The 17,589-nt window shown below is 37.6% G+C and overlaps 1 protein-coding gene across 4 annotated transcripts in view; it reads right to left on the bottom strand.

Moving 5' to 3' along the window:
- PAK3 (p21 (RAC1) activated kinase 3) overlaps positions 1-17,589 on the bottom strand; it is a 128,642-nt gene that overhangs the window by 76,166 nt on the left and 34,887 nt on the right. For all 4 annotated transcript variants that reach the window (XM_053657507.1, XM_053657508.1, XM_053657509.1 and 1 more), the window contains 2 exons: positions 13,047-13,175; positions 12,015-12,180 (listed from right to left, as the gene is read on the bottom strand). In XM_053657507.1, coding sequence (XP_053513482.1) covers positions 12,015-12,180; positions 13,047-13,175 — 295 coding nt within the window. The remainder of the gene's footprint in view (positions 1-12,014; positions 12,181-13,046; positions 13,176-17,589) is intronic.

The raw sequence follows: 17,589 nt of genomic DNA, 5'->3' as shown, positions 1-17,589 counted from the left end.
TGGTGGAGGGTCCACTCTGGTATGGCCTGTAAGCCATTCCTCTACCTCCCTGTCTCCCATCCTTATTTCTACTACCCTTCAACACAGGCTTCTCTACTTCTCCAAGCTCCAGTAAGGGCCTTGATTTCAAGGTTCTCAAGGACTTCTGTACAGGGGTAATATATTTGAAATTATTCCTGGTTTCAAATAATTTGTTCCACTGGAAGGCTTTATGCCCCATTTTCTATATCAAAAAATATGCTTGCTCCCATTTTACAAAAATAGCATGATAATAATATACTACTATTTTATTGTGCTAGGTATCTTATGTACTTCACACCTAATTTGGTCCTTAAAAAATCCCTATTATACCAGTATTATTATTATCTCCATTTTTCAGATGAAGAAACTGAAGTTCAAAGTTGAATGACTTGCCTAAGGATCCATAGCTAGTCTAGGTTTATGACTCAAACTGAGTTATGATTCATTTCAAAGCCTGTCTCAATGTATTAGCTTAATAATGCTATATGTAGTAAAATAGTTATTACCACTTACTGAACACCATTTTATATAAGATTTTTATATGCATTATGCTCATTTAATTATAATAATGCTATAAATTCAGTACTATTATTATCCCCATGTTTTAGATGAGGAAAAAGAGCCTCAGAAAAGTTAAATAATTTACCCAAAGTGAGACAGCTGGTGGCAATGGGCTTGAAATTTAAATCTGGGCTTGATTCCAATACCTGTCCTTTTAGCCACTGGTACAACTACATAAAATCCAGCTATAGACAGACTATTAACATGTAGTTATGATTTGTATACCAATTTGTCAGATAAGAGACTGAGGCTGAAAGGAGCTAAATAACTTGTCAAAGGTCTCTTAGTAAGTGGCAGGGGGAGAGTGCTGATGGAGCAGGAATAGGAAAGACTGACTTTGCAGACTATGCATTATAGCTCAGCCTGTCTGATTTATGAGAAGCAATCTCCCATTTCTTTGCAGGTTCTTCCTTCCAAGGTCTTGTAAGTACAAGGTAAGGTTGGCGATTATAGGTGGCCAATTGACTAGAGTGAAAATGATTCTCTTTAGAACCAATAGAGATAATCTTCTGTCTATTCTTCTCCAATAGAGAAGAAAATGATTCATAATTTAAAATACAATCAAAATTAGTTTTTTCCTCTTCATTGTGTTGCTCAGTGCAGAACAGAGTAAAGAACAAATTATGAAGTCTACAGCTCTAGTACCATTACAGTTTTCAAACAAAGCAAGTTTTTGGCCCAAGAATATAATGCTTGTTTCTTTGTCACTGAACTTAAGAAAGCTAAAAATGCATTTTAATTATAATAAATCTAAAACAGATACCAAATAACAGTTGTTTTTGCTAAAGTGAAGCTATTAGATTTTCAACATCTAATATAATCCAATAGGTCATGTCTACATGTACAAGCCCAGAAATAAATCCAAGTCTCTATGGTCAATTAATATTTGACAAAGGGAAAAGAAGTGCAAAATGGAATAAAAAATAGCCTCTTCAACAATTGGTATTGGGAAGTCTGGTCAGCTACATGCAAAAAAATAAATGAAACTTGACCATCAACTTAACACTGCACACAAAAATAAATTCAAAGTGCATAAAAGACTTAAATAAAGTCACAACACCATAAAAGTCCTAGAAGGGAACATAGACATAAAAACCTCAGAGAATAAGTAGCATAGATGGTAGGTAGAAAATAGACAGGGGGGAGGGCAAGAATAGTATGGGAAATATACAATTTAAAGAACTTGTGACATATGGACATAAACTAAAGGGGGGAAATGGTGGGGGAGGGGTGTGCAAGGGGAGGGTAATGAAGGGGGAAATGGGACAACTGTAATGGCATAATCAATAAAATGTATTAAAAAATAAAAAATAAAAATAAATAACAGAAAATCTCAGATATTCTATGCAGCAATATTTTCATCAACATGTATCCTAGAGCAAGGGACATAATGGAAAGAATGGACAAATGGGACTTCATCAAAATAAAGAGCTTCTGCACAGCTAAAGAAAACAGCATTAAAATGAAAAGAGAAACAACTATATGGGAAAACGTATTTGTAAATATACAGACAAGGGCTTGATCTCCAAAATATATAAAGAACTCACACTATTCCACTCTAGGAAGACAAACAACCTAATTAAAAAATGAGCAAAGGACTTGGACAGACCCTTCTCCAAAGAGGACATACAAAGGGCCCAGAGACATAAAAAGATATTCAGCATCACGGAGGATGCTGGGAAGATGGCGACGGAGTAAGACGGAGCTGATGCTAGCTCCTGTACTCATGGGTGAAAATCCTGTCAGATCTATAGAGAAACAGCACAATAAACTATCGGTTACCCAGCATTTATGAAATTAAAAGACCAGAGATTGTGACTGACGCTGAAACACCAGACGGCGGCTGAGTCAGCTACTGGAGCTGGGACACACACGGCCCCTGTGCTGCCAGCAGAGCAACAGGCCTGGGATCCGGGGAGTCAGGTATGGGAGCTGGATACTCCAAGCCCCTGTGACAGTCCTGGGCGACAGAGGAGTCAGGAACCAGAGCTGGGACATTCTCGGCCCCTGTGCCGATGCCATAGCTACCGGCCTGGGCAATGGAAGGGTCAGTTGCAGGAGCTGGGACACCAAAGGCCACTGTGACGCCGCCATAGAGAGGGGCATGGGCCCCGAAGAGCCAACTACGGGAGTCGGGGCATTCTCAGCACCTGTGCCGCTGCCATAGCCATGGGACTGGACGCCGGGGAGTCAGGTACAGGAGCCGGGACACTACAAACACCTGTGATGGCCTTGGGGGGCAGAGGAGCCAGCTACGGGAACTGGGACATTCCCAGCCCCTGTGCCGCTGCCGTAGTAACAGGCCTGGGCGCTACAGGAGGCAGCTACTAAAGCCGGGACATTCAGCAGTGGTAGGTGACCAACGCAGGGACCAGTGCGAGGACCAGAGTGAAAGTAGGTGGAGACGAAGAACATCAAGAAACGTCGAGGAGTCTGCACCACTGAACTTCAAAAGGATCATACTACAGAAGTTCACACCATAAAACCAGGCTTTCAGAACAGATCAATTTTAGAAGCAGAGACTAACAAGAAGAGTCTCAAACAATGGGAAGACAAAGAAACAATCCCCAAATGAAAGAAAAAAGCAGAAACTTCAGAAAGAATGTTAGATGAAATAGAGGCTGATCAACTATCAGATAGTGAATTCAAAGCACTGGTTATTACGAAGTTCAAAGAGCTCACAGTGAACTACGAGAAACTACAGGGGACTACAATGAACTCTCTGCAAAATACATCAACATGAAAAAGGAAATGGAAAATAGCAGCAAGGGACAAGGGAAATGAAGAATACAATTTCCGAATTGAAGAACACAGTAGAAAGTTTCAAAAGTAGGATAGATGAAGTGGAGGATAGAATTAGTGAGTTGGAGGACAAGGTAGAAAGCATCTCACAGAAAGAGCAAGAAAATGAAAAGAGGCTCACAAAGAATGAAGAGGGATTAAGAGAAATGCAAGACAATTTGAAACGTAATAATATCCGAATAATAGGAATAGCAGAAGGAGAAGAAGAAGAACAAGGGATAGAAAACGTATTTGAACGAGTAATGAGAGAAAATTTCCCTAATTTGGTAAGAGAAAAAGTCTCACAAATCCAGGAATCACAGAGAGTCCCAACCAAGAGGAACCCAAGGAGGCCCACTTCAAGACACATCATCAGCAAAATGGCAAAATTCCAAGACAAAGAGAGAATCTTAAAGGCAGCAAGGGAGAAAAAAGAAATAACATACAAGGGAGCCCCAATAAGGTTAGGTACTGACTTCTCAATGGAAACACTTCAAGCAAGAAGAGAATGGCAAGAAATATTCCAAGTAATGAGAACCAGAGGCCTACAACCAAGGCTACTTTACCCAGCAAGGCTCTCAATCAAGATAGATGGCCAAATAAGGAGCTTCCGAGACAAAAGAAGCCTAAAAGAATACACCTCCACCAAAGCAGCTCTACAAGAAATACTAAAAGGACTGCTTTAAGGGAAGGAAGGGTAAGAGGGAGACAGAGAGGAACACAGGTACAAAAATGGCAATGAATAAGTACCTATCAATAATAACCTTAAACACAAATGGATTAAATGCTCCAATCAAAAGACACAGAATAGCTCAATGGATAAGAAAGCATGACCCACACATATGCTGTCTACAAGAGACCCACCTCAGGACAAAAGACCATCACAGATTAAAAGTGAAAGGCTGGAAACAAGTTTTCCAAGCAAACAGACAAGAAAAAAAAAAGCTGGGGTAGCAATTCTCATATTGGACAAAACAGACTTCTAAAAAGGGCCATAAAGAGAGACTCAGAAGGTCACTTCATTATACTCAAGGGAAGAATTCACCAAGAATACATTAACATTGTAAGCATATATGCACCAAATGTAGGGGACCCAAATATACCAAGAAAATCTTAGAGGACTTCAAGAAAGATATTGACAGCAACATAATTATAGTAGGGGATTTGAACACCCCACTATCAAAAATGGACAGATCTTCCAAACAAATTATCAACAAAGAGATAATGGCATTAAACAATACCCTAGATGAAATGGATTTAACTGATATATACAGAGCCCTTCATCCCAAAGAAGCTAAATACACATTCTTTTCAAATGCACATGGAATATATTCAAAGATAGACCACATGATAGGACACAAAACGAGCCTCAACAAATTCAAGAAAATTGAAATCATACCAAGCATCTTCTCTGACCACAAGGGACTGAAATTGGAAACCAACCCCAAAGAAACCCAAAGCACCCAAAATCATGGAGACTGAATGGTATGCTATTAAACAACAAATGGGTCAAGAATGAGGTTAGGGAAGAAATCAAAACATTTCTGTAAACAAATGAAAACGATCTCACAACCACCCAAAACTTATGGGACATAGCGAAGGCAGTCCTGAGAGGGAAGTTTATAGCAATACAGGCCTACCTAAAGAAGATACAAATATTTCAAACAAACAACCTAACCCTACGCCTGCAAGAACTCGAGGAACAACAACAAAGACAGCCCAGAGCAAGCAGAAGGAAGGAAATAACCAAGATTAGAGCAGAATTAAATGACATAGAAACTAAAAGCACAATTTTAAGGATCAATGAATCCAGGAGTTGGTTCTTTGAGAAGATTAAAAAAATAGACAAGCCTTTAAGTAGGCTCATCAAGAAAAGAAGAGAGAGTACACAAATAAACACAATCAGAAACGAAAGAGGAGAGATTACAACTGATACCACAGAAATAGAAGGGATTGTAAGAAATTACTATGAAGAACTGTATGCCAAGAAATTTGAGAACCTAGAGGAAATAGACACATTTCTAGAAAAATACAATCTTCCAAAACTCAATGAAAAAGAAGCAGAAAATCTAAATACACCAATAACAGCAAAAGAAATTGAAGCAGTAATCAGAAACTTCCATCACACAAAAGCCCTGGACCAGATGGTTTCACAGGAGAATTCTACAAAGCATTTCAGGAAGAGCTAACCCCTATTTTCCACAGACTATTCCAAAAAATCCAGAAGGATGAAAAACTCCCAAATTCTTTTTATGAAGTCAGCATCATCTTAATTGCAAAACCTGATAGAGACACAACAAAGAAAGAAAACTTCAGGCCAGTATCGCTGATGAACATAGATGGTAAAATCCTCAACAAAATATTGGCAAATCGCATCCAACAATATATCAAAAAGATCATACACCATGATCAAGTGGGATTCATCCCAGCTATGCAAGGATGGTTTAATATTCACAAATCAGTAAATGTAATACATCACATAAACAAAAGCAAAGACAAAAATCACATGGTCATATCAATAGAAATGAAAAAAGCTTTCGATAAGGCACAACACCCATGTATGATAAAAACACTCAGCAAAGTGGGAATACAGGGAGCATTTCTCAAAATAATAAAGGCCATATATGAGAGACCTACAGCCAATATCATACTCAATGGGAAAAAACTAAAAGCTTTTCCACTAAGATCAGGAACAAGACGAGGTTGTCCACTTTCAATACTTCTATTCAATATAGTATTGGAAGTTTTAGCCACAGCGATCAGGCAGGAAAAGGAAATAAAAGGCATCCAAACAGGAAAGGAGGAAGCAAAACTGTCACTGTTTGCAGATGACATGATAGTGTACATGGAAAATCCTATAGACTCAACCAAAAAAACTGCTTGAACTAATTAATGAATTTGGGGAAAAGAGCAGGATACAAAGTCAATATCCAGAAATGAAAGGCATTTTTGTATACCAACAGTGAATCAGCAGAAGCAGGAATCAAGGAAAAAATCCCATTCGATATAGCAAAAAGAAAAATAAAATATCTGGGAATAAACCTAACTAAGGAGGGAAAAAAACCTGTTTGCAGAATACTACACAGCCCTGAAGAAAGAAATCAAGGAAGACACAAACAAATGGAAACATATACCTTGTTCATGGATTGGAAGAATTAACATCATCAAAATGTCCATACTACCCAAAGCAATATACAGATTCAATGCAATACCTATTAAAGTACCAATGGCATATTTCACAGACATAGAACAAACACTTCGAAAATTTATATGGAACCATAAACGAGCCCGAATAGCAGCTGCACTTTTGAGAAAGAAGAACAAAGTAGGGGGGATCACAATACCTGATATCAAACTGTATTACAAGGCCACTGTAATCAAAACAGCCTGGTACTGGCATAAAAACAGGCACATAGACCAATGGAACAGAACAGAGAGCCCAGAAATCAACCCAACTCTCTACAGTCAATTAATATTTGACAAAGGGGGCAGTAACATAAAATGGAGTAAAGATAGCCTCTTCAACAAATGGTGTTGGGAGAACTGGACAGCTACATGCAAAAAAATGAAACTTGAGCACAGACTTACACCATACACCAAAATAAATTCAAGGTGGATAAAAGACTTAAATGTAAGCCATTACACCATTAAAGTCCAAGAGGAGAACATTTGCAAGAAAATCTCAGATATTTCACGCAGCAACTTTTTTACTGATATGTCCCCTAGAGCAAGGAATGTAAAGGAAAGAATAAACAAATGGGATCTCATCAAAATAAAAAGCTTCTGCGTGGCTAAAGAAAACAGTATTAAATTAGCAAGACAACCAACTGTATGGGAAAACATATTTGCCAATGATACCTCAGACAAAGGTTTAATCTCCAAAATATACAAAGAACTTACTTGACTCCACTCTAAGAAGACACCCAACCCAATTAGAAAATAGGAAAAGGACTTGAACAAACACTTCTCCAAGGAGGACATACAGGACATTCAGAGACACATGAAGAGATGCTCAATATCATTAGCTATCAGAGAGATTCAAATTAAAACCACAATGAGATACCACTTTACACCAGTCAGGATGGCTATCATAAACAAAGCAACAAACAACAAATGTTGGAGAGGTTGTGGGGAAAAGGGGTCCTTAGTCCACTGTTGGTGGGATTGCAGACTGGTACAACAATTATGAAAAACAGTATGGAATTTTCTCAGAAAAATAAAAATCGACCTGCCTTTTGACCCAGCAATTCCACTGCTGGGATTATATCCTAAGAATCCTAAAACATCAATATCAAAGAACCTATGCACCACAATGTTCATAGCAGCACAATTTACAATAGCCAAGAGTTGGAAGCAACCTAGGTGCCCATCAGTAAATGAATGGATCAAAAAATTGTGGTACATATACACAATGGAATTCTATGCAGCAGAGAGAAAGAAGGAGCTACTACCTTTTGCAACAACATGGATGGAAGTGGAAAGCATTATGCTGAGTGAAATAGGCCAGGTGCTGAAAGACAAATACCATGTGATCTCACCTTTAACAGGAAGCTAAACAACAAAACAAACAAGATGCAGAAAAAAAAACAAAGACACTGAAATAGAGAACAAGGGGACAGTGAGCAGAGGGGAGAAGGAAGGGAAGTTAAGGGGAAAATGGGGGAGGGATTTGGAGGAACAAATAGGAAGGACACAGGGACGAGAACTAAGGGGGGTGGAAATGGGAGGGAGGTGGGGAGCAAGGGGCAGGGGGGGCCGGGATGGGGAAAATAGACAAAAAACTGTACTTGAAAAATAACTAAATAAAAAATTTAAAAAATTAAAATTAAAATAAAAAAGTACATTTTGTTTTCAAAAGAAAAAAAAGATATTCAGCATCACCATCCATCAGAGAGGTACAAAGTAAAACCACAATGCAATACCACTTCACACCAGTGAGAACAGCCATCATAAACCAATCAAGAAACCACATATGATGGAGAGGTTGTGGAGAAAAGGGAACTCTAGTTCACTGTTGGAGGGAATGCAGACTGGTGCAGCCACTGTGGGAAACAGTATGGAATTTCCTGAGAAAACTAATAATGGAACTGCCTTTTGACCCAGCAATTCCACTGCTGACATTATACCCTAAGAATGCTGAAACACCATTTCAAAAGAACCTATGCACCCCAATGCTTATAGCAGCACGGTTTACAATAGCAACTGCTGGAAGCAAACTAAGTGCTCATCAGTAAGTGAGTGGATCCAAAACTTTGGTACATTTGCCAATGATACCTCAGACAAAGGTTTAATCTCCAAAATATACAAAGAACTTACACGACTCCACTCTAAGAAGACTTCAAGTCTTCTTAGACTTGAAGTTATAAACCTTGCTCTAAAGAGTATATTCCATTTACACAATGGAATACTATGTAGCATAAAGAAAAAAGGAGCCCCTACCCTTTGTGACCATATGGATGGAACTGGAAAGCATTATGCTAAGTGAAATAAGCCAGATAGTGAAAGAGAAATATCATATGATCTTACTTATAACTGCAACCTAATCAACAAACAAACGAGGAAGGAAAATACAACCATAGACCTTGAAATAAAGAAAAAAACTGACATTAACCAGAGGGGACAGGGGATGGGGATAATAGGTGAAGGACCATCAAGGAACATGCATAAAGGACACATGGACAAAGCCAAAGGGGGTAGGTTTGAGGGTGGGAAGCAGGGATGGGAAATAGGGGCTGTTGTGAGGTGAAAATGGAGACAACTATACTTGAACAGCAATAAAAAACAGGCAATTCTCTAAATAATAAAACTAAAATTATCCAGGCAATTCTTTTATTTCCTTTCCCTTTTACACATATAGACAGTTGGGGCATGTATACAAAATTGGTAATGGAAATAATGTAAGCTTCAAAAGCAAACGTTTGAGTTCAAACTCTGTCTCTGCCTCTCATTACTTTGGTGACTGGGTCACTTTAAGTTTTTGAGACATACTTCCACTGATCTGTAAAATGAGGATATTAAAATCTACCACAAGGGATTATTGTGAAACTTAAACTTGATAATGTATGTAAAGGGATCACCACAAAAAGTGCTCCATAAATGGGAATAATTACTTTTGCCACTACAACATGTTGGGGACTGGCCTGCCTGGTTTTAGGAGCTGAAACCCACCATCACTGAGGCTGAGTGAGTGACCTTTGGACCATAATCCACTAAGGAGACAAATCTTATCTCTCTGGTAGGAGCACTGCTTCTGCTCCTTTATCCATAACTGGCCTCCAATGCTTGATCAGTTAGACAATGACAGGTAAGATTCCCCAAGGGGGGAATCACCTAAGACAGGCATGATCACGTGGAGGACCTGGGGAAGGACTTGGGGGGCTATGAAGAAAGGGGGTGATGAGCCCTCATCCCTCAGCTTTGACAAAGCCTGAGTCCTCAGTCTGTCTATGAGAAGTCTCAGAATTCTTTGTCTATCTGCCTCCTCTGCCTAACTTAAGACTGAAAACAATGACAGAGGGTGGTGTAGCCTGTGCTGAGAATGGAAGGCTCCCCAGGACATCAGGCCTGAGAAAGGATATGTAAAATCCTGTGAAGCCTGCTTTGCTAAGAATGCTCTTATTTAAATGAGAAAGGCCCAGGCAGAAAATGAGTTTGTTTTCCCAAAGTTTTGTAGCCTTTTAGCTGATAGACCCTGATTTAGAAGAAGCCCTAATGGTTCTTTGTATACTATCTACTGTTTGCTGCCCGATAATGATTAATAAGTTGTACCTGAACTCCTGTGCAAAAAAAAAAAGACCAATAAAAGCCTGTCTAGGCAAGGGTCAGTGCTCTCTGTTCTTGAAAGAGTTGCCAGGCCACTCCAAGCTGCTCTCCCCTTGCGAGGGTGGCCAGGCTGTTCTGAGGTTCTCCCCCCTTGAGGGAATAGCTGTGCCATTTTCCTCCACAGGACTCGGTGGTCCGTGTGAATTTGTCTTGATCGTCCATAACCTCGCAGGCACTGCTGATCAGTGCACATATCAACAACAGATAGCTGGCATTACACTAGAGGCATATTTAATAATGTCTGCTAAATTCAGTTGGCTAAAGTTCAGCAATTCCATTTCTGAGTGCTCATAGACATCTGCAAGACAAACCTTTGCCTTTCTAAAATACTTTGAGCTCAGAATGTCTCATCCAAAGCATTGTTGATATTTAGGGCTAAATATTCTTTGTTGCATTGGGGAAAGGAGGGGTGTTGTCATTTACATTGTAGAGTATTTAGAACCATCCCTAACCTATTCCACTAGATGCCGGAAGCACTCCCTGTGTCATGACAATAAACATGTCTCTAGACATTCCCAAATGCCCACCAGAAGGCAAAATGGCTTTACAACCACCTCTGCAGAGTATTCTTAGGACCTATAACTCCCCTAAGATGCTCTCTTCCTTTTTGAGGTATTTTAGACAGACATGTGCTTGAAATAAAATGACTTCCTATTCTCTAATTGTACAACACTATTAAATCTTTATTTCCTCTTTATTGTTGTTCGGTTAGTTGTCCCCATTACTTCCCTCTGCCCTACCCACCCCCATCTCCCACATACAATTCTTATCTTACAAATAAAATTGTAAGTTTCCTGATGGCAGAAAATTGTTTTTCTATTGTTTTCTCCAAAGAGTCTGGCATAGAACTGACAAGGAAGAACCCAGTAAAGATATATTTGTTTGCTTATTTTTTCATCCATTCACTCAAGAAGCATTTGTTAAGAGCTTTCATGTATCAGACACTTTATCAGAGCTAGACATAAAGGGAAAGAAGACACTGTTTCTGCCTTTGAGGAGCTCACAGTCTAAGTGAAGGAAGGAAGCAGACTAATATGATGTGATATTTTATGCCAGAAAGGAAGCAAAGAAGAGGAACACTTAGACTGAGACAGACAGGGAAGGACTTCCTGAGGAGGAAACATTTCAGCTGAGTTTTGAAGATAAGTAGGAGTCAGAATGAGGGCACTGGGTAATGAGCAATTTGTTAAAGGCTTTTGTAATGTTAAGTTTAATGAATATAAGTATATTTCACAGACCTTTACTTTTAAGTAGGGAATATTTTTTTAGGTCTTTTTGATCCAGAAAGCTAACTAGAGAGTGTTTTTGCAAAACTGGAGTAAATGTGTATGCACAAGCATATACACACTAATGACATTGTGACAAAGAAACTGCTTGCATTTGTTGTCCCTGTCTCCTCTTCACAGATACATGCTCCTAAATTAAGGAAAAAAAGCTATATTATTGTGACTGCCCGTTTTGATTTTGATTGACTTATTTGTTTTGATTGATTGGTCAAATCAAAACCCTTGGGGTACAATCATAAAATATGTCATCAACCTATTTTAATCCTTTTGGGAGTGTAATTTTAAAATAAAACTTACTAAATTAATCTTGTCAAGTTTTCAGCTTAGTTGATTTTTTTCAAGTGAAAATATTTACTTTCTATAAAATTAAAATTATACAGTAGAGAATGATCTAAAATACACGGTGAGTCCCCAATTTTAAATCACATGAGTTCAGGGAGTCTGGAGTTCATGCAAGCAGATTTAAACTTCTAAAGGATCAATTCTCATTCTACTTTATGAGAATCCATTCCATTAAGAAAGTAATGATGGCAAAAGACTCACTTAGCTTCTCTAGAATCTCCTCATCTGTCATCTTGGATTTTTTCCTTTGTCGATCTGTGTTTCTATACAAAGTACTAGAATTGGCGTTCTCAGTGGAAGATGGTGTGACTTCTTTATTTGGTGCTGCTGGTGAAGCAATGGATTCAAGCACAGAACGAGTGTAGATCTTAAAGGCAAGAAAAATTGTTCTACAATTAAAACAGCAGGGTAAGGAAAAGATATAAAGTCAAGACACTGTCATATTAGTGAGGTTCTTTAAATCAAGATAAATTTTAAGGAGCTTTAGGTTCACAGCAAAATTTAGCAGAAGGTACATAGGTTTCCCATATACCTACTGACCCCATTCATGCATAGCTTCACATATTATCAACATATCTTTACCAGACTGCTGCATTTGTTACAACTGATGAACCTACATTGACATCATAATCACTCAAATTCAATAATTTACATACAGTCATTGTGAGTGTAGTATATTCTGTGGGTTTGGACAAATGTATAGAGACATTTATCTATTATTATTGTAAAATGCTGAGTATTTTCATTGCTTTTAATACTGTCTGTGCTCTGCCCACTCACGCCTCCTCCTATCCTTCACCTCAGCCCTCAATCAGTTTTTAAATACAAGTGATTTCCATTAAAAAAGCACTTTAAGTTGCTTCAAGTACACTGCCCTCAGAAGCTCTGAGGATCTAGTCCTTTGCTACCTCCATATATGCTGTGCTAATTCTGGTACTGGTGCCTCTGCTTATGTGAGTCTTCCTAACTGATGCATAGGGACTTTTTTTTCCATGTTAATGTCTGTAGGAGTTTTTTTTATTTAGTTATTTTTCAAGTACAGTTTTTTGTCTTAACACTTATTTGTATATTGTTTGGTATTATTCTCTATTATCACATGCTAACCTTGTATCCACAAGTTCTGGAACATAGTAAGATATTCAATACATACTACTTGATTAACTAGATTCTGACTGTGTGACTGCTCCCAAGGACATCTTTTGAATCATTTGGAAATAGTCACTTGTGACTTACTGATTTTGTATGCTCAGGTCTTGGAGCAATAACTGGTGGGGGCTCATTGTCATCTTCTTCTTCTTCTTCTTCATCTTCCTCTTCAGACACAGGAGGAGCTAAAGGAGGCTCTGATGCTGTTTTTGTACTCTTATGACAAAAACAAAGTTAAAAGACCTGGTATTAACTCCTCATTGCTTTCCTTCAAAAATGAGACAAGGAAAATAAAATATTTAACTTTAGGGTTAACAGGGAACTGCATCTGTTACAAAGGGGCAAAGCCATCTAAAATTTGGTGCTCAGGACCTGCCCCCATTCAGAAATAAATCAGGTCATGGTTTAAACAGCATGAAATTTAAAAATGTTATTTTTATTTTCCACTGAACTAAAAAACAGTGAGAGATACTCATTTACTATTTTAAAGCTCAATGTTTTTTTAAATCAATGAATATATTTAAAAAATCAAATTAATTACTATTAAAGCTTTGAATTTGTATACTATATCCATTTGTATATTGACAAGTTGTTAAGGAGAAAAGGGCTATTTTGTGTTTAAAAATGTGAGCATATGTATGGATATGGTATTAATATAGTTCTACAAATACTAAGTACAAGCAAGCCCATGAATGTTTCTTCCCCATTCAGCCTCCTGAGATCAACCACTCACAGAGTAACAGACATGTAGATCTACATAAATAATTATTCTATCTTAACCAACAGGTAAATGGTGATTTGTAACATTAAAAAATGCAGTAATACCAGCACTAAAAATAACAACAACCATAGCATCTAGGGTCACTTTTTGATCATTTGGTAAAATGGTACCAAAGCTGGATTTTGAAAGAACTATGCTCATGGCTCTCAAACTGTGGTCCCCAGATTAGCATTATCAGCATTATCAAGAAACTTGTTACAAATGCAGATTCTCAGGTTCCATCCAGATCTATGAATAAGAAACTTTTGAAGTTGGGCCTTGCAATCTTTGTTATAATAAGCTTTCCAGATGATATTGATACAGCTCAACAAAAAGAATAACAGCCTGTTTACCAAGACTCTCTTCAATCCCTTCATTTCACTGTATTTGCCAATCCAAAGCTATTTAACATTATTTTGACCTACAACACTGTAGAATCTTAACTTGTTCCTTACCTTGCAAGACCTGCTTCAAAATCACATAGCCATGCGCTAAAACCCTATAAATATTCTTCCTTAACATCCCCTTTCTAAGACACAGCTAAGACTATTGGGGTAGGTCTCTTTCTCACTGCTGTAAGTTTAATAAACAGCTTGATTAACAGGTTTTCCTGGTGACATTTTTGGGAGCCAAATGTGTAATATTGCTCCACTTTTCCTTCCAGGCTAAGAATAATTATATCTAAACTTATAAAAATAAAGATAGATGGGAAGCAAGTAAAGAATTATTTCTCTTTTTTAAATTAGGTATTAGTTAGATTCTTATTATCCCATACACTGGGAGAGGGGGAGTAATTCTTGACCTGAGTTGGGTCCTGGACTCTTAGAATTCTGAATGGTTTGGCTTATCAACCCCCTAAAAACAAGGATATATATGCTCTTACACATAATTTCAAGGGTTCATAGATCTTCTGAAGCCCATTCATGGACTTCAAGTTATAAACCTTGCTCTAAAGAGTATACTGGCTAGAGGAACTATCTCAGAAAACTCTTTTGTTTGAGCTATTTTTGTTTTTATTTATGTTAATTTATTTTTCAATTTTAAATGTTAAAGGTCAAAGGAATTATAAAGAAGAACTTTGGAGACTAGATAATGCAAAGTGTTGTCTGTGGGGCATTTTTGGTGTTCATTTAAAATTCAAATATCAAAGTTCTGTTTAAGATCTACTATTCAAGTGGAATCTTGGATTCTGCATTTTAAAAGCCTCCCCAGGCAATTCTGATGTAAAGTGAAAGGAGTAAGAGAACCACTAATCTAAATGGACAAAGTTAACTGGTACTGAAAATAAAAAGCATTATCTGTCGACTGTATGTCCAGATTCTCTAGGCGCAAATCATGGTGTATTCATATTATTGCTGTTACCTTCCACTTGGAATACTAGCCCAAGATTCTAAATGCATTGCTTCACTCTCAATAGTGCAATAGAAATATAAAATATTTTAAAAGCCTCAAATTGAAGAGTAAGTCTGTGAACAGTATTTAGCATTTAAATATACTAATACCAAAGAAGCAACCATAAGTGAGCAGTAAAGCAGATGTCATATGACTATGGGAGGTACTGCTAAATTCAATATTAATTATATAGACAGTATTTAAAAACATTTGGTGAATACAACATTGCTTCTGTTTTAATTCCTACTGTAGTATCATAGCTACTAGAAGATGCCAAAACTTGTGATCACTTCAGGCTGTCTATAAGCAGTTGTCAATCCCATTAAATCAGACCCTGTAGGATAGCAAGGACCACTGTAAGTTTTCTAACACAAAATAATACTAATAATAATCATCATCATCAGTCTGAAGTCTTCCCTAAGAACCATAAGGAGGACACAAGGTACAGTTCTCCATTCCTAAGTAATTGAGTCCCACTGAAATGTTCCAACCTGAACTTACGAGTGTAATTAATTAATTATCCCCACCTGGAAGTCTTGCCAGCCCTTCAAACTCAAACTATCTAAAAAGAAACTCAGCATCTTCTCACAGAAATTTGCAACTCCTGAAAGATGACATGCTCATATTTCTGGCCAAGCACATATCATTCTAAGCCTGTAATCATCTTTGGCATCAATCTTTTCTCTAACATCCAGTCAATAAGCTGAACATCTCAGGAATCTGATTTTAATCTCCAGTCCCACCTCCACCATCTCATGTAGGCCCTCATTACCTCTGGCCTACAGTCTTGCAGTGCTCCCCTAATTGGTCTCCTTTCATCCAATCTCAACTTCAGTCAATTTATTCTGGACATTTGCTGTCAGACTACTCTTCTCAAAGCATAAACTTTAATTATCTAACACTCCTGCTCTAAAAATTTTCAAGAGCTTTCCACTATACACTGAAGAAAGCCACATTCCTTAGAATATCATTTAAGTGACTCTACAATTTGGCTCCCACTTAACTTTCCAGGCTTAATTCCTATGATTCACTTTCCTGCATCTCAGTCTTCATTCAAACCTACACCCCTTTGTCACCTTGCTTTCCTCACTACCATGTCCTTTTTCATGCTTTTTCTTCTGGTAGAATGCCTTTCTCCATCTTCACAGATCCAAATCCCATCTGACCCTCAAGATCTAGCCCAAATGCCTTGTTTTATATAAACTATTTTCTAACTCAACCTTGAATAAATATGTACCAAGCACCATTTTGTACCAGGCACTGAGCTTAAACCCTTTAGAGAAGGGCTTCCTTTAACTTCCCCAGCTAAAAGTAATCTCTTTTCTCTGAATTCTTATAGCAAATGAACATATTTCATGGTATATAACATGATCCATATGGTATTGAGCTTGTTTATGTTCATATACTCCAAATTTCCTAGTGATTTTAAGGAAGCACCTGAATAGTATGTGTTTAATAAATAAATACCCTGTGGTTTTATCTCTAAACAATGAGATAATCATATTTTTCTGAGTTTATAAGAATATTTTGGTTATTATGTAGATTAGTTTTAATATGGGAAGCAAAACCAGTAGAAGCATGCTCAAAAAATGCTGATATCTTAGGAGATATTAACTATTTACAAAATAAAAATCAATGCACAGACCATCCTAGCAGATTGGTATTTAAAATAACTGACCTATGTAAAAAATAGCAACTATTTATTTGCCAGGATACCCAGTCAGTATTACACAATGATGATATTGATTAAATCAGGGACATGGAATGTTGGCATTTTTGTCTTTCCAACTTTGCTATTACTTCCCTTCACATCCTGTTTTTAGTGTGGACCAATAAACTGTCATGGCAAAGAAAAAGGAGAAGGGGACATGACCAATGAGAATATGAGGGCTATATTCTGTTTTCTTTTGTATAATCTGAGGAAGGTGCAAGTACTATCACTTCACAAGCCTCAGTACATGAGCCTTATGTATGGAGAGAGGAAGTTTTTCGTTTTGTTGCCATCTAAAAGTAATAGTAATAGTAGCTTACACTTAATAAACATATAACGTGTTTTAGGTATGTACTAAGTATGTCATATGCATCATCACATTCAATATTCACACAATATTTAGGAGGTATGTGCTGTTATACTCAGTTAAAGCTGAGGAAAGAAAAGCTCAGAGGAGCTAAGCCATTTTCCCAAAATCACTCAGCTTGTAAGAGGATAAATAAGACTAAACACCTATGTCCAGGACCTTAATTCCTCTTTAAATTTTATTTCTAATTGTGGTAAAACACACATAACATAAAATTTAGCATCTTAACTACTTTTAAGTGTACAGTTCAGTAGTGTTAAGTGTATTCACATTGTTGTGCAACCCACTCCAGAACGCTTCATTGCAACACTAAAATGCTGTACCCATTAAACACTAACTCCCCACCTCTGCTTTTCCCAGCAACCACTTTTTGTCTGTATGATTTTGACTACTCTAGATA

This window comes from Artibeus jamaicensis, unplaced genomic scaffold (assembly GCF_021234435.1).
Source record: "Artibeus jamaicensis isolate MK-2021 breed Jamaican fruit bat unplaced genomic scaffold, CSHL_Jam_final scaffold_461, whole genome shotgun sequence".
Classification (NCBI taxonomy): Eukaryota; Metazoa; Chordata; class Mammalia; order Chiroptera; family Phyllostomidae; genus Artibeus; species Artibeus jamaicensis.
The sequence above is the reverse complement of the archived record's forward strand: the minus strand, read 5'-3'. Positions and strand labels throughout refer to the sequence as shown.